At 41.3% G+C, this 25,592-nt stretch overlaps 1 protein-coding gene across 3 annotated transcripts in view; it reads left to right on the plus strand.

The window, feature by feature from the left end:
• FAT1 (FAT atypical cadherin 1) overlaps positions 1-25,592 on the plus strand; it is a 332,072-nt gene that overhangs the window by 178,720 nt on the left and 127,760 nt on the right. For all 3 annotated transcript variants that reach the window (XM_030191474.1, XM_030191476.1, XM_030191475.1), the window contains exons 5-7: positions 16,309-16,638; positions 18,007-18,217; positions 21,850-21,989. In XM_030191474.1, coding sequence (XP_030047334.1) covers positions 16,309-16,638; positions 18,007-18,217; positions 21,850-21,989 — 681 coding nt within the window. The remainder of the gene's footprint in view (positions 1-16,308; positions 16,639-18,006; positions 18,218-21,849; positions 21,990-25,592) is intronic.

Consider the following 25,592-nt stretch of genomic DNA (forward strand, 5'->3'; position numbering starts at 1 on the left):
CCTACTGTATATAACAGGTATATACACCTAATGTGTGTGTGTGTGTATGTAATGTATATATAACATAATATTGATAAGCCTTGAGGGAAGAGAGCATCATTTGTCATTCAAGAATGTCATCTACAGGCTAGAATCCATATTTCCAGGCTATGGAAGGAACAGCAGTCTGTTGCCTCAGTGACTGGGCTGAATTGGGGAAGGGGGTTGTGGGGGGGAGGGCTAAAAATGAGAGGAAAACCTAAGTAGCTGGTTACGAAGGCCTATGGCACCATAGCCCAAATGAGAGCTGTTCAGATTTGCTGAAATTCTAAATGAAGGAAAGACTGTCTGGTCAAAAGAATAATCTGGAAACTTTCATTTGTCTTTATCTTGCTACTAGAACAATGTCTAAAGCAGGGTTGTCTGATCTCGGTCCTCAAGGGCTGCCATCCAGCCTCTGTTGTAAGCAAATAGATCTCATGCATATTCATTGGGTATATCCTGAAAACCTGACCTGGCGAGGGCCGAGGTTGCAACCCCTAGTCTAAAGGATAAGATGTATAGATTGCAAAACAAAACAAACTAATTGAAATCTTTACCTGCCCTTGTGGGTACTATGAATATTAAGGTTTCATAAACCAAAAAGGAGGAGGGTGGTATTTTCAGTTGGCTTGTTCTTCCTCCTTATGCACTGCAAGTGATCTTGTGGTGAAATAGGCATGTATGAATGTTGGTGATTAAAAACAAATTAAAAAATATATTGGAAAGCTCCAGATGTTCTGGTGCTATAAGTAAACAAGAGAAGAGTTTGAAATCTTGAAAATGGATGCCTGTTGGAATATGAAAAGCTGAGATATCTTGATGGCCAGGTATTTTTCTGTCACAGTCGAGACTGAATAGTCATATATGATGTGAAAAAGTGCCTCTTCAGCTCTACTCTGTCTTCGAAGGGATCAGCTTTACCATGGATGCCCTGGGGTGTAGCAGGAGCTCTGCCTGAAATGGAGCAGTATATAATTTAGTAGACAATCAAGCCAAATCAAGATAGTGTAGCAAAATACAGAACATTCCAGAATGACAACCAGTCTATTATGTGATATCTAAAGTGTAGAGCAGGGAAAATACGCTCTCTTTTTGCCCTTCTTTTTCAGTGGGTGGTGTTACGAAGTAGCAGTGCACAAATTAAATTCAGATAACAGCAGTTCAGTCTAACTTGAATATTAACTTATTTAATGGATGAATTTTAAAATGAATGCATTCCAAGCATGTTTTTAAGAATAATAATAGAATCTGCCTGGATTGTTTTTTCCTTGCTTGTTAGTCCTGGGCTCTGATACTACTTAAAATGCTTGTGATATCATGAAGGCCACACCAAATGCTTTGTTGGGCCAGAAATCTTTACATAAAAATTCTCATTCAAACATCTTACCCTATAAATCAAGGACGTGCTATGGACGTCATCTACTTAGATTTCAGCAAGGCTGTCGACACGGTTCCCCACAGGAGGCTCTTAAATAAACTAGACGGCCTGAAGATAGGACCCAAAGTGGTGAACTGGATTAGGAACTGGTTGACGGACAGACGCCAGAGGGTGGTGGTGAATGGAGTTCGCTCGGAGGAAGGAAAGGTGAGTAGTGGAGTGCCTCAGGGATCGGTGCTGGGGCCGATTCTGTTCAGTATATTTGTGAGTGACATTGCCGAAGGGTTACAATGTAAAGTTTGCTTTTTTGCGGATGACACCAAGATTTCCAACAGAGTGGACACCCCGGAGGGTGTGGAAAACATGAAAAAAGATCTGAAGAAGCTAGAAGAATGGTCTAACGTTTGCATTTCTTCGCATTGAATTTTAATTGCCAAAGTGATGCACTTAGGGAGTAGAAATCCAAGGGAGACGTATGTGTTAGGCGGGGAGAGTCTGATAGGCACGGACGGGGAGAGGGATCTTGGGGTGATAGTATCTGAGGACCTGAAGGCGACGAAACAGTGCGACAAGGCGGTGGCAGTAGCTAGAAGATTGCTAGGCTGTATAGAGAGAGGAGTGACCAGCAGAAGAAAGGAGGTTTTAATGCCCCTGTATAAGACGTTGGTGAGGCCCCACCTGGAGTATTGTGTTCAGTTTTGGAGGCCGTATCTTGCGAAGGATGTTTAAAAAATGGAAGCGATGCAAAGAAAAGCTACGAGGATGGTATGGGATTTACGTTCCAAGACGTATGAAGAGAGGCTTGCTGACCTGAACATGTACACCCTGGAGGAAAGGAGGAACAGGGGTGATATGATACAGACGTTCAAATATTTGAAAGGTATTAATCCGCAAACGAATCTTTTCCGGAAATGGGAAGGCGGTAGAACGAGAGGACATGAAATGAGATTGAAGGGGGGCAGACTCAGGAAAGATGTCAGGAAGTATTTTTTCACGGAGAGGGTGGTGGACGCTTGGAATGCCCTCCCGCGGGAGGTGGTGGAGATGAAAACAGTAACGGAGTTCAAACATGCGTGGGATATGCATAGAGGAATCCTGTGCAGAAGGAATGGATCCTCAGAAGCTTAGCTGAAATTGGGTGGCGGAGCAGTTGGGGGGAAGAGGGGGTGGTGGTTGGGAGGCGAGGATAGGGGAGGGCAGACTTATACGGTCTGTACCAGAGCCGGTGATGGGAGGCGGGACTGGTGGTTGGGAGGCGGGAAATACTGCTGGGCAGACTTATATGGTCTGTGCCCTGAAAAGGACAGGTACAAATTCAAGGTAAGGTATACACATATGAGTTTGTCTTGGGCAGACTGGATGGACCATGCAGGTCTTTTTCTGCCGTCATCTACTATGTTACTATAATACTCCCATTTAACTGGACAATTCATGGGGATTGCTGGCCTCCGCGATCTAATGCAGAAATGTCAGTTGATTTACCCTGAAGAAAATCCTTTTAACTGAGAGAGCTCAAAAAGACATGTAAGACCTCCCCTGATATATAACAGAGCTGTACCGAATAGCATATTTTACTATTCGACCACATTTGAATACCAAATACAATTAATGGACATTGAGCTTTAACAGAACAAATAATAAAAGAAGTGTTTATTTCAGTAGGCTTTTGCATAGTAGAGTCCCGGATTATTTGCATTTGAAGTTAAATCACTATTTGGCCGAATACAAATAATGTATTCGGGGCGCTGGGATTTGTAGCATGGAATGTTGCTACTATTTGGGTTTCTGCCAGGTACTTGTGAGCTGGATTGGCCACTGTTGGAAACAGGATACTGGGTTGGATGGAACATTGGTCTGACCCAGTATGGCTACTCTTATGTTCTTATGTAATCATGCATTTCTGAGGAAACCTTTAAAAAGAAAGGGACCTCAGTTTATTTTTATGATTTGGCCTTTTAAAACTACAGTAATATTAATTTTCTTACAAAAAATATCTTTTTTGTGTAAGTTAATCTGTGACGCAGAACATAATAGAAAAGGGACGAAACCACAGGCCAAGTGGTGAGAGTAACAAAGGCAATTGTAATACAGGCTCTCATTGTTCATTGAAATATTATCAGGAGTTGGAAACATTAATTTCTTAGCGTCCTTCCCACAATTCCCGAACCTGTGGGTAATTATGCCCATCAATCAGAAGGTGGAGATAGAAAACACCCAAGCAAGTTATGGTTATAAGCTGCGTGAGGTTCTGCAACTCGTTGGTACTTTTCTTTCTCCAGTAGGTGGAATGTCTAGCTCGTAGCCAATTCTGACAGGGTTTTCCAGAGACATAAGGCCTCCCCCCCCCAACTTCCAGTGGCCTAATGCATTTTTATGGGAGAAGCAGTTCCAGCTTCTGCAGCATAGAAACTAAGTTAAAGTGAAACACAGCAGTTTGGAAATAGCTCCTTTCAAATGGCTTTTCCCCATTGTTACTTTCCCCACCCTAAATTGTCCCCCCCAAACTACCTTCCAGGCCTCTAGGCAACTCCCCCAGCACCCCCACAACTGCCCCAACCCACAAACTATCCTCTGCAACTGCTCCTTAAATTGTCCTACCCCCAAAGACTACCCTTTTATAACAGCACCACCCCCCAAAGACGACTACTTCACAACAGTACCACCCCTCCCTCCCAAAAAAAAAAATAAATCCTACCCCTTCACAACAGTACTGCCCCTGCAACTACTTCACCACCCCACAGGGCCTCCACCGCCCCCAAAGTGTCTCAACCTCACAAACCTATGCCACCCATGACTGCCCCAACCACCCCACCACCTCCAAACTATTTCATCACTGAAACCCCCCCCCCCCATAACTGACCCACCACCCACGAAACTGCCTGAGTTTCCAAAACTACATCCTGCAGCTGCTTCCACCCTAAAAGTCTAAAGACCCCAAACTACCCATACACCCCAAAAGTATCCCATCACCCAAAACAGCCCATATCTTCAAACTACCCCCTGCAAGTATTCCAACACCACCCAAATTGCCCCCACTCAATAAAATTGCCACAGTTGCAGTGCATGCACAGCACACACAACACACAAGAAAGAAGAGTCGCCTAATTGTTACAGCAGTAGGCTCAGAACTAGAGGAAGCCCAGTTCAGATTCCACTGCAGCTCCTTGTGACCTTGGGCAAGTCACTTAACTCTCTTATTACCTTAGGTACACACTTAGATTGTGAATCCTGCAGGGACAGGGAAATACTTTGTATACCTGATAGAGATGTACTGAATAGCATATTTTACTATGCAGTCAAGTATGAACAATGATAAATATTATTGAATATGAATACCAAATAATGGACATTGAGCTTTAACATAATAAATAATAAAAGAAGCGACATGATATCAGAGATCAAGTGTTTATTTCAGTAGGATTTAGCATAGTAGAGCCCCAGATAATTCATATTCGAATTTAAATCGCATGTGGCTGGTTCAAATCTCACTGCTGCTCCTTGTGATCTTGGGCAAGTCACTTAACCCTCCATTGCCTCAGGTACAAACTTAGATTGTGAGCCCTCCTGGGACAGAGAAATATCCAGAGTACCTGAATGTAACTCACCTTGAGCTACTACTGAAAAAGGGGTGAGCAAAATCTAAATAAATAAATATTTGGCTGAATACGAATAATGTATTTGAGGCATATTCAGGACTGAATCGAATTAACTACAAATATTCAGTGCAGCCCTAATACCTCAGGGGCCCTTTTAGAAAGGTGCACTGAAAAATGGCCTGTGGTAGTGTAGACGCGTGTTTTGGGCACGAGCAGAATCATTTTTCAGCGTATCTGTAAAAAATACCTTTTTTTAATTTTTGCCGAAAATGGATGTGCGGCAAAATGAAAATTGCCGCACGTTCATTTTGGCTCTGAGACCTTACCACCAGCCGTTGACATAGTGGTAAGGTCTCATGTGGTAACTGGGCGGTAATGGTCTACACGCGTAAAATGCCGATTTACCACCCGCGCAGCAGAAAATAAAAATATTTTCCGGCATGCGTAGCGCACGCCTGTCAAAAATGAAATTAGTGCAAGGGCCATGCGGTAGTTGGGCGGTAACTCGAAATTGACGCATGTTGGGCACGCATAGGCGCCTATGCAGCTTAGTAAAAGGGCCCCTCAATGTAATGTACCTTGAGCTACAACTGAAAAAGGCGTGAGCTAAATAAACATCCACACACACAATAAAAAAGAAAATTAAATATAGATCAGAATGAATGAATAAAAATGCATCACATAGAGTGATATTTACTATGTGTAAACATAGAGAGGGAGAGAGTCAATAATTCACATTCCCTTATGAGACACATTTTTAATCCTTCTGATCTATATTTCCTTTTCTTTGTTAATTGTACTGTGAAAACTACTTACTGAATCATAAGGATTTCTTCTCCATTGCTGTGCATACTGCCACATATCTATTGCTGTGTGCAGAGTTGGATTGAGGTATTGGCAAAGTACACACGTACTTTGGGCCCAGATATTTAGGGAGCTTCCTCATGAGATGTGTTGAGGATTCAGGAGGTTAGGACTGCCAACCATGTGGCTTCTTTCAAGATTCAACAGATTTTTGCATTAATGCCCAGAAGGTGGAAGGATATCTAATGTGTCTGGACTTTTATTTTCTGAGTTTAAAATCTCTATCTTCTGTTCCCTAAATCTCACTATGTGAGTGAGCTGCCCTACCTGTTTCTACTGTAATTATCTGGCTGTGGATAGGATCTAGTCAATGGCGAGACGCAGGGGTGAACTGAAAATCAGCTTCAGACACAGTAAAGGGGGAGATGAGCTGGCGGGAGTTCTTGTACTGTGGAAGTGAAGTTTCTGCATCTGATTTACTGTAACATCGGGGTCGATGCACAAAGCATTAGCATGGCTTTAACTTGGTTTTACTACGGGTTTTACTTTTGATCAGTGCTCAAATGGTTTCAGCATGGGTATTAATTTGTGCTGAAACCATCACTGCAGACTGCATTTAAATTCATGTTAATGCAGTCATTAAGTACTCCACAGCCATGCTCAAAAAAACGTTTCCCTTATATGGTAGGGAAGCCCTGCCCACACATCCTAGGACGCAGTGGGCAGGGCACGGCGACACCATTTTGAAGGTGGTGCTGGAAGAGGATGGAGTGTGCTACTCCCTCCATCGCAGAGGTATGGGGAGGAGAGAGGGTCGGGGCTCCTGTGTGTCTGGAGGGGGGGGGGGGGCTCTTGTGTTCAAGTCATCTGTTGGGGGGATGGGGGGCCTGCTAGCATGCAGATACATACTGGACAGGGATCCCCATTCCTCCCCAGTGGTCTGTAAACCCTAATGCTAGCTCCGACCTGGCATAGGGTTTATAGCAGTAGCAGTGCGCTAGGTTGGTACTCTGCCTGTTGAGCATTGGGGATGAATACTAATGTCCCTGTTTAGCATGCATTTGCGTGCTATTAATGTTCAGATCAGGCGAGCACATTGTTACACGCGCTCACCGTCTCTGATCCTAGGATGCAAGCAAACGCTGGTGCTAATGGCCTGTAGCGCTGTCGTTTGCTTTTGGTCATCTGGGTGTCAGTAGCACTGCTTTACTAGCTTGTTGTAAAATACAGTTTTTGCCTTTTCACAAAGTATTTGATTAACACGGGAGAGTAGAAAAAGTAGAATTTCAAATAAGTCACAAGTAGGTGGGGAGGGAAGGAGGAGTCCCAGGGCAAGATGGAAGTGAGCCATGGAATTCTTCAGTGCTGAAAAGTCTAGTTTACCAAGGCAGTCATTAGTTCATCACAGAGGTCTATAGAGGGTAGAGAAGTTACAGTGAGTAGTGTGGACAATGTTGACAACTTTTTGGCAAAGCATACCACTTCTCAATAGCCAAAAGGTTTGGGGACACCCTCCATCCCCATTACTTTGCCTTCCTCCCTCTCACCAAGCTTATCCCACCTTTCTCCATCTCTCTAAACCTTGTTCCCACTACACTCTCTCCCTCCAGCCTTTCTCAGCCCCACCACTCACTTTCTCAGCCCGTACTCATCTTCCTCTGTCTGCTCAGCTTTTGCTGCTGCACTCGTTCCTGGTCTTCACATGCTGTCACCAGTTTCTTCACCACGTTTGCTCCTACTTCCAGCTCCCAGGGCCACAGTAGCTTCTGGCCTATGCAGTCATGTTAATGGCATTCCTGGAGCTGCAGCCATACTTTATTCCACAGCCACAGGCAAAGTTGTTTAAGACCATTACTGCTGCTGATCCCATCTCAATGTGTTCTGGGGTTTTTTTCCCCCTTCTCTCTCTATCTTGCGTATCCCCTATGATGGTTTTTATGGGCAGCCAGAGGTCCTAGGATCACAGGCTGGAAACCACCAATAGAGAAACACCAACAAGGAGGGGAATTCCAAAGGAGCAATACAGTAAGGTCAGGGCTATCCAGGACGAGGGAGTGGGGGGGGGGGGGGGGAGTCCACATGTGCCAAGGACACAAGCATAGATTAACGGGAGCTGGATAAAGACAGGCTTGAGCAAGATTCTGTAACGTGAACGTGGTAATGCATTTTCTATTTCACTGCATAAATACTTTCAGAGATGGGTGGGAAGAAATGAACAATGTGTTTATTACCTTATCACAGCTGAGTAAACCAAGGTGTAGGGAGTTGAAGTTGCTTGTTCAAGGACAGATAAACTTGCAATCCAAAAGGTCTTCTAGCTTGTTCAGAGTGCTAGATCATTTCTCTTTCTCTCTTAATGTAATATCTATAAAACATGAAAGTTTTATGATTTGCATTATACCAAAGGTCATATAAAGGAACGAGAGACAGTGACAATGTAGCTATTCACGTTTCCTTTTGCTGGTTCTTGCCTTCTTCCCTGTAAACTAGTTTTGAAAGGAAACCAGAAAATCACAATGGTGTGGTGGTAAAAGTGGCTTCAGGCTAATGGTGCACATCTGGCCAATTAATTGAGTGCAGAAATGCTGACCAGATGGGTTGGTGAGTTTCTTCCAACAGCTAAGAGTGCCATCATCTGGCCATGAATTCAAAAGGTTCCCAGCAACAAAATATTTTAAAATATTTGTATCAAACCCAATGAAATCCAGCCCTCAAATTTTATAAACCATATCAAATAGTTACATATGGACCTTCAGAAATGGCATTTTTCAAAAAGCAGATTGTGACTGCGAATCAAGTGCTGCAAATCGTCATCGGTCCTTTATCTTGAATACAGCCTTTATTTTTATATTTTTATAATATTTTAATGTCTCTTTCTATATTTCATATAAAAATGCTTCCTTTTGGCAAATATTAGCAGTACTTAGCTTTTTCACACAGACAGACACATTACCATAGCATTTGCAAATAGAAAAAAAAACATGTATTTTTCATGTATTAGTATTTTTTTTTATAAGGTGTATTAATTTGTCTTAAATAGCATTTCCCTGGTCAACAAATTTGAGTTTAACTTGATGGCTGCTTCTTGGAAAGAATTACATTATTTTGCCAAAATCCATCTCATTTCTTTGAGAAAAAACATGAATATTTCAGGCTTAATGAAAACTTAGCTCTCATAGATAATAACAGGAATGCAATGCAGAAATATAAATTTTATGCTGATAGCAAATGTATTTTCATGATACGTACTAATAATCTAGGAATACCTTAATGAAGACATTAATACTTGCAGGGAGTTAAATTAGAAGCATCTCTTCATGTAAATAATAGTGTACACATATACAAAATAGCAATCGTAGAGAGCTGTTATTTACTTGTGGGGATTCATACTACACAGAGATTTCAAGGGGATATGATGAGGGCATGGCTTGAGCAATGTATTCCCCATTTCAGAAAGGGAAAAGTATCTCCATCAGGTTTTACACCAGCTCATAACCATTCACAGCTTTTTAAAAGTACTTGTTTTGGTCATTCTCCTTAACCACCTGTTTTATTTCCTCCTCCAGTATGAAAATTATTTAAAGCCTGGACTGTCAAGATGGGGGGAGGGGACCCAGCGCTCGCAATAGAAAAACTGCTTTCTTCAGGCATCCGGTAGCAGGCACAGTCAGAAGGCTGGATTGGTCTCCTGTGGGTTATCACGTTAACTCTGATCTGTGGGCCACGTCCTGTCTCCTATCTGAATTACTTCCTATTTCCGCATAGGCGGGAGGGGACTCGGCAGGAAGAAGGATCCCTGGCCGGCAAAGCAAACTTAATGCGATAACCCGGCACACAGGAGCAGGAGACAGACCGAGTGAGCAGTAAGCTACTGCCGGGTGGGGGGCACCCTTAAGATTGTTTGCCCTGGGTCCGGCTTGGTCTCTCAGCGGCCCTTCTTAGAGGCTATTACACATGTATGTTTATAAACTGGGACAGCTACATGTGGAAATGGCTAAGCTTGTTTTGATCATTTTAGCCACAGGTGTGTTTCCAAAATGTCCGCTTCCACTGTATATGCCAGCAAATAACACATTCACTCCTGTAGGTATTTTAGAAAAAAAAAACCTCTGCTTTGATGAAGCCTTTTCTGGAATATGTCCTGGCCTGGATGTCTCAGTTCTGATCTCTACATTCTATGTAAAATGGGACTTAGCATGTACCAGACTGATGTATGTTTTGGGATCATCATGTTTTGTTGAACTTATTGTGTGCAAACAATTTTGGATTTTAGATGCTGCACAGTTATGAGGAAATTAAAATCTTAGGTTCATCATACTGTGTGTGGCTATCTAACGTTGCAAAAGGAAGGAACACAGCACAGATTTCAAAAAGCAACTTCAATATAGTAATGGGATAGAATTGTTAATCAATACATTGAGAAAATGTTCCCTAGACCTTATGACCAACATTTTTGTAATGTGCCTTTCCCTTCAGATACACATGTACACATACACACTTCACATACTTGACCTATTTGTTAAAATATGAATGTGCTCACTTGTATTACAATGTAATACAAAAACTTTTAACATTCTTCGTTTTTAATCACTTCATACCTAATTTTCATTGCTTTTGTATCATTCACATCATGTGTAACTTGCAGGGGTCAAGGAGTTAAACTATAACAGTTACACTTTAGGTAAAAAGTTTCATCTTTTACAAAGTCCGAGGCAGTAAGACCTCTAGGTAGAATGTTGCCAGTAATCCTAGTAACCTTGTAGTTATCATATTCAAAGCGATACATTAAGAGCGAGTCTGAGGAAGCTCTTCCCAAAGTATCATGAATTCCTGGGCAGATGCATTTCAGCTGAAACTTAACGCAGAGAAAACCCAATGTCTGGTACTCACCTCGCAATACAACAAGAATAAATTTACCACCATCAACACACCGAAGCTAAATCTACCAGTTTCGGACAGCCTACAAATTCTTGGAGTCACCATTGAACAACACCTAACACTTGAGAATCATGCGAAAAACATAACTAAAAAGATGTTTCATTCAATGTGGAAGCTAAAAAGAGTTAGACCATTTTTTCCAAGGATTGTCTTCCGCAATCTGGTATAATCACTGGTACTCAGTCATCTGGACTATTGCAACTCACTCTACGCCGGCTGCAAAGAGCAAATACTTTAAAAAACTCCAGACAGCCCAGAACACGGCAGCCAGACTAATATTCAGCACATCAAAATACAAAAGCGCGAAACCCCTACGAGAAAAACTACACTGGCTCCCACTAAAAGAACGCATCACGTTCAAACGTTGCACTCTAGTCCATAAAATCATCCATGGTAACGCCCCAGCTTACATGTCAGACCTAATAGAACTACCACCCAGGAACGCAAAAAAATCTTCTCGCACATTCCTTAATCTTCATCCTCCCAAGTGTAATGGTCTGAAATACAAATTAATGCACGCATCTACCTTTTCCTATACGAGCACGCAACTCTGGAACGCATTGCCACGTAACCTGAAAACGGTCTATGAACTGACCAATTTCCGTAAACTACTGAAAACCTATCTCTTCGACAAGATATATCACAAAGATCAACATGTGTAACTGTATAATCTTTAAAACTTCTAGAATTGTCTTATAATGTCTTTTGCTTTAACACTATCATGTATTTCACCACCATGCAACACATAACCCTCTGTAAAACCAAATGTATATTCTCTTCTATTTCCAGTACCCATGTTGAATTGTAAGCCACATTGAGCCTGCAAAGAGGTGGGATAATGTGGGATACAAATGCAATAAATAAATAAATATAGATGAAGTAACTCAGCGCTCAATTGTATTGACTTATTGCATCTTTGTGGATGGATGTGGGCAGAAAATATTCTGAAAACCATATAGCTTGCCTGTACTGCTGATTTTTTTTTTTCTCCCCTTGCTGCTCTGTCTTCTGTAGACCCTTAGTGTACCCTGTCTCTTCCGCTCCACTTCTCCAGACACTCTCTTTGTCTGTCCTTTCTGAAGAATGATAGTCATGATAAAATGTCAAGTAGTAATTATGTACAGCAGTGTTTCTCAACCCAGTCTTTGGGGCACACCTGGCTAGTCAGATTTTCAGGATATCCACAATAAATATGCAAGATGCAGTATATGCAGATCTCATTTGATTATTCATTGTGGGTATCCTGAAATCCTGAAAACTTGACTGGCTGTGCCCTGAGAACTGGGTTGAGAACCACTGATGTACATATATAATATGAGAAGATGATCTCAGGAGATATGACGGGTTGGATTTATATAGTATAAGATTTTTTTTTTTAAGTACATTGAGAGTTAAAAGAAGACCAGCACAGCTGTTACAAGCCAGTTTCTTTTCCAGTATGTTCTCCTTTCTTTCAAGATTTTGACATTTTACAAATGATGCAGAGTTTGAGGTCTGGCTTGCTTCTCTACTCTGTACTTGATAACAAAGTTCCTTTGTTTTGCAAAGGGTCCCGGGCAAGGGAGGCAGTGGGAATACCAAGTTTGGTGACAGTATACCAGCTGAGAAAGAAAAATGTGTTTGTTAGTTTGGGGGTACACCCAACATCAGGCTGTTATTTAGAGTTTTAAAATATGCTTTAATCCCCCTCATTCTATAATGAGGCATCTAAATTTTAGTACCATATGCTCCCTTAATTTGCTGAAATACTAGCACTTAAGAGGGTGAGTGTATACTTAGCAGAGCACTCAGCGGTATTCCAGAAAGTGTGTGTAAGTGCCAAGGGGGTTGTTCACTGGGGAAAAGTATGGGCTGGGCTGCAACTTACGTACATAATTTAGGGGTCCTTTTACTAAGGTGCACTGAAAATGGCCTTCGGTAGTGTAGGCACGTGTTTTGGCCGCACGCAGAATCATTTTTCAGCGCACCTGTAAAAAAAATGCCTTTTGGGGGGGGGGGGGGCAAAAATGGATGTGCGACAAAATGAAAATTGGCACGTCCATTGTGGGTCTGAGACCTTACCGCCAGCCATTGACTTATCGGTAAGGCCTCATGTGTTAACCAGGCAGTAATGGTCAATGCAAATTCAATTGCCGATTACCGCCCACATGCCACATTTTCTGACGTGCGTCAAAAATGAATTTACCACCTGGGCCACACGGTAGCCAGGTGGTAACTCAGAATTGACTCACATTGGGCGTGCAAAAGCACTTACACAGCTTAGTAAAAGGACCCCTTACAGAATGCTGTGCACAGGGCATTTACTCCAGCCATGGACCTTGGCATGTGCGCACGCACCTAAATATAGGCGAGTTGATGTCAACTTTTGCCAAAATTCTATACTGGCATTTTGGTGCACAAATGCCATCGTAGAATTAGCACTCTGCATTTAGCATAGACAACCCCCTATCTGGAGGCATCCAGTTATAAAATTGCCCCCCCCCCCCCCAAAAAAAAAAAAATGTTTTAGCTTTACCTTTTACTGTGAAGTTTTAGGAGTAGTGGTTGCTTTACGGCTATATAGTATGAGGGCAAGCAGTGAATTCAGTGGTAGCATTTTTTTAGGTGTATTTTACTCAAGCAGTAGTGCCTGTTGAGGAGGCCCCATCTCTCTGTCTGTAGGCAAACAATCCTAAATAACTCGTGGTTAGCTCGAGTTATCACAGCAGGACCCGTTTTAGTCCTGTGGGCCCTGCTGCAGATAATACATGCTAAGCTTTAGTAAAAGGACCCCCCCCCCCCCACACACACACACACACAGTGAATGAACAATCTTCTAGAATCTCTCAAACTCTTTAAAATTTTCTTTAAATTTTTTTTTAAGGAGGAAAAAGACCTCATAAAACTGTGGCAAACATCTTAATAGATATTTATTTATTTAAAATATTTATATTCCGCACTATCGCCAAAGTTCTAGGCGGATTACAAAATTACATACAAAATAATACAACTCGTACACATTTTACAACATTACAAACAGACTCAAAACAGACATAATTCACTCTTTAATATACGTTATAATATACATTATTCTCAATGCTCCAGTACCAAAATATGTCAGTGTGTTGTGCTGCTAATATTGAACAAGTTAGGGTCCATCATAGGCCTCAATAAATAGTAAAGTTTTAATTTCTTTCTTAAATTCAGTCAAAGTCTGAAGCTGTCTCAACCGTTTCGGGATTATATTCCATAACATTGGACCAGCTTATAAAGAATAACTTATTTCTATATTCCTCCAATCTAATGACTTGGTATGAAGCCACAAACAAGTGTTGCTTTCCAGATCTCACTGATTATTTAGCCTGGTACACATGTAGCTTTGATGCCAATACAGGAGACACTAGTCTATTTTGTACCTTACACATCAACCTTGCTCACAGTTAGTTAATACAGTTAACAGTAATTATAGGTCAGAAAACCTCCAAGTTTTTTGCTTTGACATTTTGTATGTCTGTAAGCACAGACACAGGTGCCTCATACAGGACCTGTCACTTTACCATGTCTATTCATATCTAATCCCCGAACAGATGCATTAGTTTGCAAATAGGGGAACGGTAAACATTTTGTCACACTGTGGTCCTTACTTTGGAAGCTCTAATCATGTTTTGAGCATTTGAAAACTAGCATTTAGAGGCCCACATTGTATAGGCAGCTAAATCCCAATTTTGTAAAGCTGGGATAGGGATGTTGAAAACTGCAGTCTATAATATGTGTGGGATGTGTGATTTGGGTGGGACTAGGAAGGGATCAAAATATGGAGACTGAACTCTGGTTTCAGAAGGAGAAGGGACATTTATGTCCAAAAAGATGGATTTTGCCATTGAGGCCTACTTTCCCAGACACCTAAGGGTTAGAATAGTGCTTTGAGCAGTGCTCCACTGGAGGGATAAAGGAAAATCTCCCCTGTAATCCCCCAGTGGTTGCCAGCCCCCACAAATGTTAAACCTGCAAGGGATACCAGGCTCTGTGACAGCTTCAGGAAATATGGACATTCATGGTACTGGCTAACACAAACATTCAAATCACAACACATGATGTCTGTGTGGCCATTTTATAACATGGGTGTTCTTACAGTATTGTACCACATTGCTATCCATAGCCCTGTTTTTACCTGGTTCAAATGTTAGATGCTGTAGTTTATAAAATGGATGTTCATACTGGACATGGTCAGCGCATATGACGTTCATTTCTCCTGTATTTTAGAACAGGCTGTACCATTAACACCACTGGCAGCATAGAGACTTGGCTATCTCTATTCTGAGTCGCATGTTCTTCTAAAATGCCATTCTATGTTTACACTTTTCAATTTTTTATTCTCTCCTACATTTTACTTGGCACTGTGGTAGTGTGAGTGGAAGGCCATCATATACAGTCAGACAAGGAAAAATGAAAACAAAACTCCTTTTATTAAATACTGAACACTGCTACCTCACAGGTACAGTAAAGTAAAGAATAAGGACTCTTTATTTTCAGAGGCAAAGTTCACACAGGCCTGCAGCTGACAGACCTCAAGCCCACAGTGCACATATAACTACTTGCAGGATTGCACCAGACCTCGAAGACAGCATTCTTGTAAAACTAAAGTTAAAGCTTAGCCCAGTGGTTCCCAAACCTGGTCCTGGAGGCACCCCAGCCTGTCAGGTTTTCGGGAAACCCACACTGAATATTCATGAGAGTTTTGCATGCACTTCCTCCACTGCATGCAAATCTATCTCATGAATATTCATTGTGGATATCCTGAAAATCTGATTGGCTGGGGTGCCTCCAGGACCAGGTTTGGGAACCAGTGGCTTAACCTACCTTATTTATTTAGATTTTGCTCACACCTTTTTCAGTAGTAGCTCAAGGTGAGTTACATTCAGGTACACTGGATATTTCTCTGTCCCAGGAGCGCTCACAGTTTGTACCTGAGGCAATGGAGGGTTAAGTGACTTGCCCAAGATCACAAGGAGCAGCAGCGGGATTTGATTGCAAGACCAGTGCTCTAACCACTAGGCCACTCCTCCACTCCTTAGCCAGGTCTGGTAGCTTACACATAAGCAGGGGAGATCTACACTGCAGGGCAGCTCCTCTCCTACCAGGATCTCTGTTCTGTTCTGCCAGAGGTATTTTACTTCCTGCTCACTGTTGAGCCCCGCCCTCCTGGCTAGACAGCCAAACATCTCTATGCTATATTGGCAGTTCTTCAGCCTCTGACCTGACTGGTTTAGCGCCACCTGCTATAAGGTGGCTAAACTGCAACCTCACTGAAGGGAGTGTTCTTGGGGGCACCTGCCGCTATACCCCCCTCACTCCGTCACAAGCACTGTAGTACAAGGTGGTGTTGTCCTCTCAGGTGATATGATTTCTAAGTACTGCTCTAAAAAGATACTGCTCATAAACTATAAATTCTATATCATGGTTGATTGTTCCTATATGTTAATAGGCCATGAAGTGAAAGTGGACCATCAAGTGCAAATTCCATAAAGCTATTTTGCTAAATGCATCACTGACTATTCCATGTAAGCATTACACATTTTCTTTTCTTTATAGGTGACAGTTACAGACAATGGTATTCCTACAAAATTAACTGTGGCCCGAGTAATTGTGAAAGTCTTAGATGAAAACGATAACAAACCACAGTTCCTGGAAAAATTCTATACGATCAGACTTCCTGAGCGTGATAAACCGGACAGAGAGAGAACTGCCAAAAGGGATCCGATCTATAGAGTTATCGCTGTTGATAAAGATGAAGGACCTAATGCGGAGATATCTTACAGCATTGAGGAGGGTGATGAGCATGGAAAGTTTTTTATTGAGCCTAAAACTGGAGTGGTTTCTTCAAAGAAGTTTTCTGGAGCAGGGGAATATGATATTCTTACAGTGAGTCATGTTTTTGTTTTTTCATAGCTATATTTTGTAAATCTACATTTATGTCGTCTTGTTCATGAAAGCTTATTTATGCAGTCTTTACAGTGACACTCAGCTCAAACCTTGATGTATGTAGGATGTAACATTCACCACCTTGCTCGAACTTTGCTCCTACACAGCCTCACACATTGCTATCCTTAGGGCTTAATTTACAAGTTTTTTCAGAAACGCAGAATGACACAACAGCCTTTGTTAATCAGGCCCTTAGATAATCTTAATAGAGTTTTGCTGCCCTTTATTTCTAAAAATATAGCACAATTTCATATTCAACAGTTCATGTTTCAAAGAATTTAAACCAATCTAGATAAGCCATACTGATTTTTCTAAAAGTTGTTTCTACATCCTTTCAAATTGTCTTCATCTTTAATTCAACTGTCAACTATAGTAAGTATACACATGCCTCAAACTATAGTAGGCATATCAAGGTTCTGGTAGTTACTTAAGCTAAGTTACAATTGTTTCTCTTCTTCCTAAACATTTTAATAATAAGCATCTCACCACGTTTGTGTGATACTGTGTTAAAACATTTCCTGTTACTATACAAATATGGGCAAAGTGTCTTTTGAGTTTTTAAAAAAATAAAATCTTTATTAGTCAAGATGTGGAAAAAATGGTTTTCCACAAAAAAAAAAACTTCACACAGTTTAAAAAGTGAAAAGAAGGAGCCCTGTTTACTAAACCGCGCTAAAGGCACGTTAGCGTTTTTACTGCACGCTAAGCATTAGCGCATGCTAACCATTTAGATGCCTGTAATATTTCTATGGGCGTCTACACAGCATGTGCTAATTTTTAAGCATACGCTAAAAATGCTAGCACACCTTAGTAAACAGGGCCCGAAAAGTCTGTACAATAGATGTTTTAGCAGCTTCTCTTAAAATATGTATTTTTTTTTTGTCTACCATCTTACTGTTGAAGTAACACTCAAAATGGTTCACCAAAAACAAACAAAAAAAAAACAGTAAAAGATCAAACAACATAAAATAAAACATAAAGGGCCCTGTTTACTAAGCCACGCTGTAGACGCACTATTGTTTTTAGCAAGTGCTAATGCTAGAGACACCCTTAGGAATATATGGGTGTCTCCAGGGTTAGCGTCTGCTAAAAATGATAACGCGCCTTAGTAAACAGGACCCAAGGAATGAAAATGCAAAAAAGAAAAATGTCTATACATATATCACCATATCACCAGTATAGGATGCACAGTTGCTTTTGTCTCTGAATGGACCTAGTTATCCTTAGCCTAAATATCCACTCTGAAATTTTATGTTTTGCCAGACACAGCAATTTTGTGATGATAATTCTGTGATTGAATCCTTGCAGATCAAAGCTGTGGATAATGGCCGCCCTCAAAAGTCATCAACTACTCGATTGCACATAGAGTGGATTCGAAAACCCTTCCCCTCCTTGCAACCAATTTCTTTTGAGGAATCGTTTTTCTCCTTTACCGTGATGGAAAGTGATCCAGTTGCTCATATGATTGGTGTGATAGCTGTTGAACCTGTGGGTATTCCACTGTGGTTTTACATTACAGGTGAGGATATAGTAACAATTTGCCTGATTTTAAGAAAAATAGTTTACAATGCTGTAATATTTACTAAATAATATCCTGGTATATCGTACCAGCCCTACAGGTTGCACTGAGTAATTCATCTTGTAATTTGTAAATGACCTTTGCTGATACCATTTGAGGGTGTATTCTTCAGGCCAGGTATTCCATTATGTTAGCTCTTCTCCGAGTATTTTTGTGTAATTCATTTAAACTTTAGTTTCAAGGAACTGTAAGCTTTAGAATGTGACCCAAAATACTATCTAGCATATGTCTATCAATACTTGGTGGACTTAAACTTATTTATTTTATTTAGATTTTGCTCACACCTTTTTCAGTAGTAGCTCAAGGTGAGTTACATTCAGGTACTCTGGATATTTCTCTGTCCCAGGAGGGCTCACAATCTAAGTTTGTACCTGAGGCAATGGAGGGTTAAGTGACTTGCCCAAGATCACAAGGAGCAGCAGCGGGATTTGAACCGGCCACCTCTGGATTGCAAGACCGGTGCTCTAACCACTAGGCCACTCCTCCATTCCCTAACCAAATCAAAAATTCATCTGAAATGCTTCACAAATTATGCATTAGTGAAAAATGATATGGCGCATATGCTTTTAGGAGGAGGAAAAAACTTTAATATTTTTTTTGTTATCAAGCACTTGATAGATGCTAGTGGAATCCTTATTCTGTCTTCATTGGTTGTGTAGATTTGGCCTAGTAGTAGGGCAGCCATGTGTATAACACTCAAGACAACTAATTGGTGCTCTCTATAGATTTACAGTTTGCATATTCATGCAAGATTCAGTATGTTGCATGTTACTTAAAATGTATTAAATTATGGTATTGTGAAGCCTGCCTCATAAACAAAACATTTCAAGAGCCAGTTTCTTGTAGAAGTCAGCAAGACTGCAGCTTCTAACACTGTACTAGAGCTTTGCAAACTTCCAGGACCACCACTAATTCCTTTCCCCTTACTGAGCTCAGCATTAACCATGAGACGAACTGATTCATCTGCATTCTTCATGTTATAGAGGGCCTTCGAAAACGTTATGCAACTTTGGGAATTAATCTTCCAAAATAATTCCACAAAATCATATCTGTGGTTCATTTCTGTCATCAAGAATGTTTTCTGCCAAATTTATAAGGCAATTATGAGTTATTAAAGTGGAGAGATGCATACTTTGGATTGCTGGTGAAGTAGTTACCCCATCACCTCCACAAACTAATATTGCCAACTAACCTCCAAAAATGTGTAGTTACGGATTGTATCACCCAAGAATGTTCCAAGACTCTGGAGTATTTCGGGTCTTTCTTTGGACTCTTAGCCATCTTCCCCTTTGTGGTTGACATTTTCTCCTGTTCTTTAGCTTTTCCTGCTGGTGTTATCTGTGTTCTTTTCCTGCCATTGAATCTATGGCACATCTCTGTATTCACTGAAAACATTGGCATAATCAGATCTCTGGTTCTGCACTGAATGATGTAGTTGCGTGCGGTGGGGGGAGGGGGAGGGTTCTGAGTGGATGGATTTGCAGGGTGATATCATTTCAGTCTCATTGCCCCTCCACCTCCCACTTGCACAAGAGGGACTGATTACCACAACATTTTTGCAGACATCTCAATCAGTCTCAATCTCAAACAATTAAAAATTAAACCCATGAGTTTCATGTCTGGAGGGGGGTCATCTCTGAGTATTGTCCACTAGTGATAGGCTTTTGTCTTCATCCCCTTATACTACAGAAGAGCCGTGGACTTCCTTTTTCCATCTAACTGTTCTTTTTTCCTTATGCAGTTGGTCGCAACTGGTTATACTTTGCAAAGTCATTTCCCTTTGCATGGGTGCTTCAGTTGGATTTGAATATTGATTTTCCAGGTTCCCGTTTTGGTTGCTCTCAGGCCTTAGCAAACATTACTGTCAGTGTAGCTAAGACTGGCCCTGTATTGAGTCCAGTCCCCCTTAACCTACCAGCCTGACCTTCTGCAAAAATGCTCTGTAGGGGGTATTTTTGAGTATTCACCTCACTATTGTTTTCTTTCCTCACATTGCTTTTTTTGCATCTTCTTTCATGTAGTTTGAATATGACAGTCTGCCAGTCTGTTTAAATTCTTTTCCTTGGTACGTTTCCTATACTTGTGCAAAACTGGTAAGTAGCAGGGCCCTCTCTGTGCCACCTCCTCCCTTGATTGCCTAGCTATGACAGGTTCATCTAAATCTAACAAACTGTCAACACCTGAATCCAGACAGTCTAAAATATATTATTGGTATTTGCCTTATTTTCCTTCCATTTTAGTTTTTGCTGCTGCTTAGTCTTTTTGTCTGAGGCGTCTTCTGTGGCCAGATTTTGTACCCTTTTCTTGAGGAACAAACTGCCAGACTGAAACCAAGTACTGAATCACTTATATGCTGGCACCCCAGTTTCTAAAGTACACTTGTTTACAGACCCATTTCCTTATCATGGCTTGTGGTGTCTACCTGCTGGCATGTAATTTGTCAGATCCTTAGACTTCTAATTTAGGGTCATCCTGATTAAATACAGGCTGTTGATTATCAAACCTTGGGTTCTCCCCTCCCTGCTATGATAACTCATGCCTGGCCAGTCAGGAGGCCCAACAGTGACAGTTGTCATTGTTTCTCCGTGGGATCTCGATGTTTCCCGCCTTGGTGGACTTTCACCCAATCAGGAGGCCGAACTGCAGCAGCTTGCTGCCACATGGTATGATAACCTTCCCTCTCTCTCTCCCATCTTCCCCCCAGTCCACTGATTATTGATTTAAATTTAGGAATTCCATATCTTTCTAGCACACCTTTAGTCTTCTTGATAAGTTTCCTCACTGGTGTCTGTGTCCTCTCGACTCATAACTGTATCTCAGCAGTGTATACTGACTGGTGACATTCATGAGTGTGGAGCCAGTGAAGGAGCTGAGGCGGTAAAGACCGGAAAGACCATAGAAACTGGGTGTGCAGAATCAGCTGGCACAGGATATGAGAGAGGTTCTAAGGAATCATGAGATGCAATGGCAGTCTCCCTTTCTTAGATCTTCAACTGGGGAATGTCCCCTGCCTTGCTGTATGGTCTTTTGAGCCACAGAAAGGTTTTCCTTTCTGTGCCTCAGCCCAGAGACTGGGGAAAGGAGGAGAGACTGTCAGGTGCATGGTGCCAATTTCTAGGTGGAGCTAAACACCTTTGTCCAGCACATTGCATTTTGAAGCATTTTGACACAATCAATATTCATTGTTCCCTAACTTCTCATGGATATTCATTGAGGAAAACCTGACTGGGTTGTGGCCTCGAAGATTGAGGTAGCCCATCCCTATTTTAAGAGCAGGTAGATTTCTTGTTAAGGCAATTCAAAGATGTCATTATTATTGTAAATATTATAATTTAATATTGAAATGATTGGCACTGGTTATTGAGGTGCATTTCAGTATTGTGGTTACGTTTTTTGTTTGGAAACCCATCTGAAGGTATGGTGATTAGTTGCTCAAATCTGGTTTTATAAATTCTGGGGGACAGGTTAGTTTTCATTGTCAGGCTTGCTGACTATTAAAGTGTATGCACTGAAAACTGTGCATCACAGCAGCTTTTTATGAACTTTTTTTCTATCTCAATTTTTGGAACTAGGTGGCAACCATGACAGCCACTTTGATGTAGACAAGGGCACTGGAACCATCATTGTCACTAGACCTCTTGATGCAGAACAGAAATCAAATTACAACCTGACAGTAGAGGCAACAGATGGAACCAGATCTATCAGCACCCAGGTAATTGAATTGCTAATTAAGTGTTTGTAGAGGGAAGATTGTGTACCAGCATGTTTTTTGGACAGAAGCACAAACTAATTCAAATCTCAAAAATGGATTCTGGTATGAATACACAGGGGCAATGTCCTGTGCTGTCAGACTGCCAAAGTGGTAAGGTTTGTAAGTAATTCACTGCAGTAATTTGAACAAATTAAGTGTAACATTCGACAGAGCATGTTGAAAACTGTGGATCTACCTGTCATGGAGAACCTTTTCTTATTAGTGTTTCGAGTCTGTGAAGACTTACTGGTTCCAAAGTTGAAGAGAAACAATTTGGATTAATTTTCAGAATGTATTTCTTTGCGTATCAGTTGAATTTCAAATACTACATTTTCAGGTACGTTGCTCTTGAACTAGCTGCTGATCATGGTATAGTACTATTAATAACCCTAAGAAACCTATTAGAAAAAACCAACACACTAAGAAAATGAATTATGTAAATGCTGCCTTTTATCTGCCTTTTCTTTTGCTAGTTAACCCTCTAACTCTGACCCAGTTTGGTCAACAATAGCAGCAGAAGTTGGCTCATGGAACACTGAGATCATAGAGCAAATGAGTTGGAAAACAATGTTAGCCTTGTGTGCTTCGTATGTGACTGTGGGTCATTTATTATTTTTGAAATTGTTTTTTTTCTGGAAGGGGGTGGTGTAGTGATCTGGTGTCGTTGTGCTGAAACACTTTTGTTTCATCTCAAGGGAATGGAATTTGAAGGGGAGTAGTAGTGATGTAACAGAAAAGCAGGGGGTATGGGAAAAGGAGGAGGAAGGGGCACTATGGGCCATTATGGAAAGAGAAGTTGATGCTTCTGTCCATACTCGTGTGTCCATACAAATTCCAGATTGAAGCACTTGAAACTGGACAAACATCTGGTGAAAGACATTGAAAAGGTGGGGATGAAGTGGGAGGTGGTATTGGTGGGAGATTTTCAGTACCAGATTTGGATTAAAGTATTTCACCTGTGGAATGATTTAGAGTAGATACTGGATTCCCTCAAAGGCAGAGAGGGGGCTGCTGTCCTTAGATAAATGGCAGTGTTTCCATGAGGAAAAGACAATGTGGGTGCTGATGCTTAAGAACCGAGAAGACATTTCTACAAGGTAAGATAGTACGTGATGGCAGATAAAGACCCAATCGGCCCAACTGTCACGCTCATTTATCAATTCATGATTAAATCAACATTGAATGTAATATAAAATACTTGATCATGATTTTTCTTTGGTGTTTCAGGGACATAGACCATAGACGTCCTCCCAGCCCTGTCCTTACATTCCAACTACTGGAGTTGCTGTCGAAGCCCTCTCCAACCCATCCTAAATCAGATTGCCATATATGGGACACAGACCATACAAGTCTGCCCAGCACTGGCCCTAGTTCTCTGCAGTCGGAGTCCCCATTTAAGCGTCACTTGACATGTCCACACACACATGCAGCCATTTAAGTTTAGGTTTTTTTATGCCATCCATTTTCTAATTATATATCCTATGCTTTCATCCCATGCCATTTTGAATTCTGTCATTGTTTTTATCTCTACCACTTCCCTCAGGAGGGCATTCCAGGCTTTGATCACCCTCTCTGTGAAAAAGAATTTCCTGACATTACTCCTGTCTACCGCCCCACAACCCAATTCATGTCCTCTAGTTTTACCATTTCCTCTTCTCTTGAAAAGATTTGTTTCTATATTAATACCTTTCAAATAGAGGCTGACTAAAAAGTGTTTTGTTTTACATTTTCGGCCACAACCGAACCTGCTACTGAAACCATTCATTTTCTGCCAATAACGAAAATGTGCTGGAAACTGAAAATAAAAACAAAAGAAAAGGCTTTGAGTCTGTGTGAATGTGAACAAATTTTTTATTATCATTTTTGAAATACCTGGAAAGAAGGAAGCATCCTAAACATTTTGCAATAACAGCCGCAAACCTGCAAAGAGTTAATTAAAATTTCACATGTACAAAATGACATCTATTTGAATGTTGTGTATTTTCGTAGAAATCTAACGTTGAGATGTAAAATTTTAAACAACACTTTACCCAAAAGTTAGTTTCTAACCTGAAACAGTCTGAAATGTTTAAATCTGATGCTGAAAGTGTCACCTTTTTGCCCGAATACATTTACGCAGTCAATCCCGCTAACTTAAGTGGGGCTCAATAATTAAAGTCCAGTAAGCAAATATTGTGAGCCATAAATAATAGCATTTCAACATTCTTACCAAGCAAGCTACTGCACCGATCCGTATTCAGCTGTCCTGCTAAACTAAACAGCTGCTCGCTTGCTACAGTACTTGGTGGAGCAGACAAATATTTGATGGCAGCTAGTTCCAGACTACTAAACCAATACCCCCAAAATGTTGGTGGAATGGGGCACAAGTGGCACTTTTAAATATGCTTCTAGCTCTTGTTCATACAGTGGTTCCTGTTCAGTTCCAGTGACTTCAGACTCTATTGGCATACTGTCATTTGCATCCCACAGTCTTGGTGATGTTGATGCAAACTCAGACTGCTTGGTAGTTGATATCTCATGTCCCACTATGGTTGCAGCATCCCTGGACAGTTTGGATGTTGCTGATTGCAAAAATTGTGTGATTTCCATTTTGGCAGCTGCTGCTTCTTGCCTGGAAAGATATGCATCTTTGAAAGGGAGGATCCAGAAGTGTGGCAGCGATGGTGTGAGGAGATGTTTTAAGATAGGTAAAGTGGCAATTTATGACATCACACAGCGCAGCCTTCATCTACAGTAGACCTCGGTCATCAGAAGAACTCTGTATCTTGCTCTGCTGCATTGCAATGAGTGGAAGAACAATAGAGGTGTATTAGTCATCTGATGATATTTCGAGTGTTGCAGCATAAAATGGCTGCAACACTTTTACCATATGTTCTGCGAGTTCCCATTCTGCAGAAGAAAATGTGTTAATGCCGTTATGGTCCATGCTGAATAAACTGGCAGCCCTGTGCTGCTCAACCAGACAACGTAGCATTAGGTAGGTGCTGTTCCAGCATGTCTCCACATCCTGCAGAAGTTTGTGTGCTGATACATCACAAGACTTTTAACACTGTAAACTTTCTGCATACCTGCTCGCTGTGCTTGAAATGTGAAACAATCTTGCAGGCTTTCTTGATCAGAGACTCAACCAGTGTTTGAGTGGGCAATGCATCATGAATAACTAACTATAGTGTGTGAGCCACACAGTCAATGACGCAGATCTAGGCTTTGCACAGAGCACAGATCATATTTTTGCCATTATTGCAAACTCCAATGTGCACCTTTCCTTGCAGTCCCCATTGTGTTACAGCTTCTTGCAGTTTTGAAGCAAGGTATACGTCTTCATGATCCTCCTCAAGCACCATTGCGATTAAGATCACTTCAGGCCTTGCTGATCCATGGAGGAAGTGTTCTGTGAAACTGAGCAGTGAGCAGCTCTTCGTTGGATTTGTCCATATGTCAGTTGTGAAGGACACCAGTTTGCCCCCCCCACCCTAGCAGTTTTTTTTCATGCTCAAAAATGGTATTGTAAGTTGCAGGCATGAGTGCGGTAATACTTCTCTGACTTTAGTTTGTAGCACCGAG

Source organism: Microcaecilia unicolor, chromosome 2 (genome assembly GCF_901765095.1).
Source record: "Microcaecilia unicolor chromosome 2, aMicUni1.1, whole genome shotgun sequence".
NCBI classification, from domain to species: domain Eukaryota; kingdom Metazoa; phylum Chordata; class Amphibia; order Gymnophiona; family Siphonopidae; genus Microcaecilia; species Microcaecilia unicolor.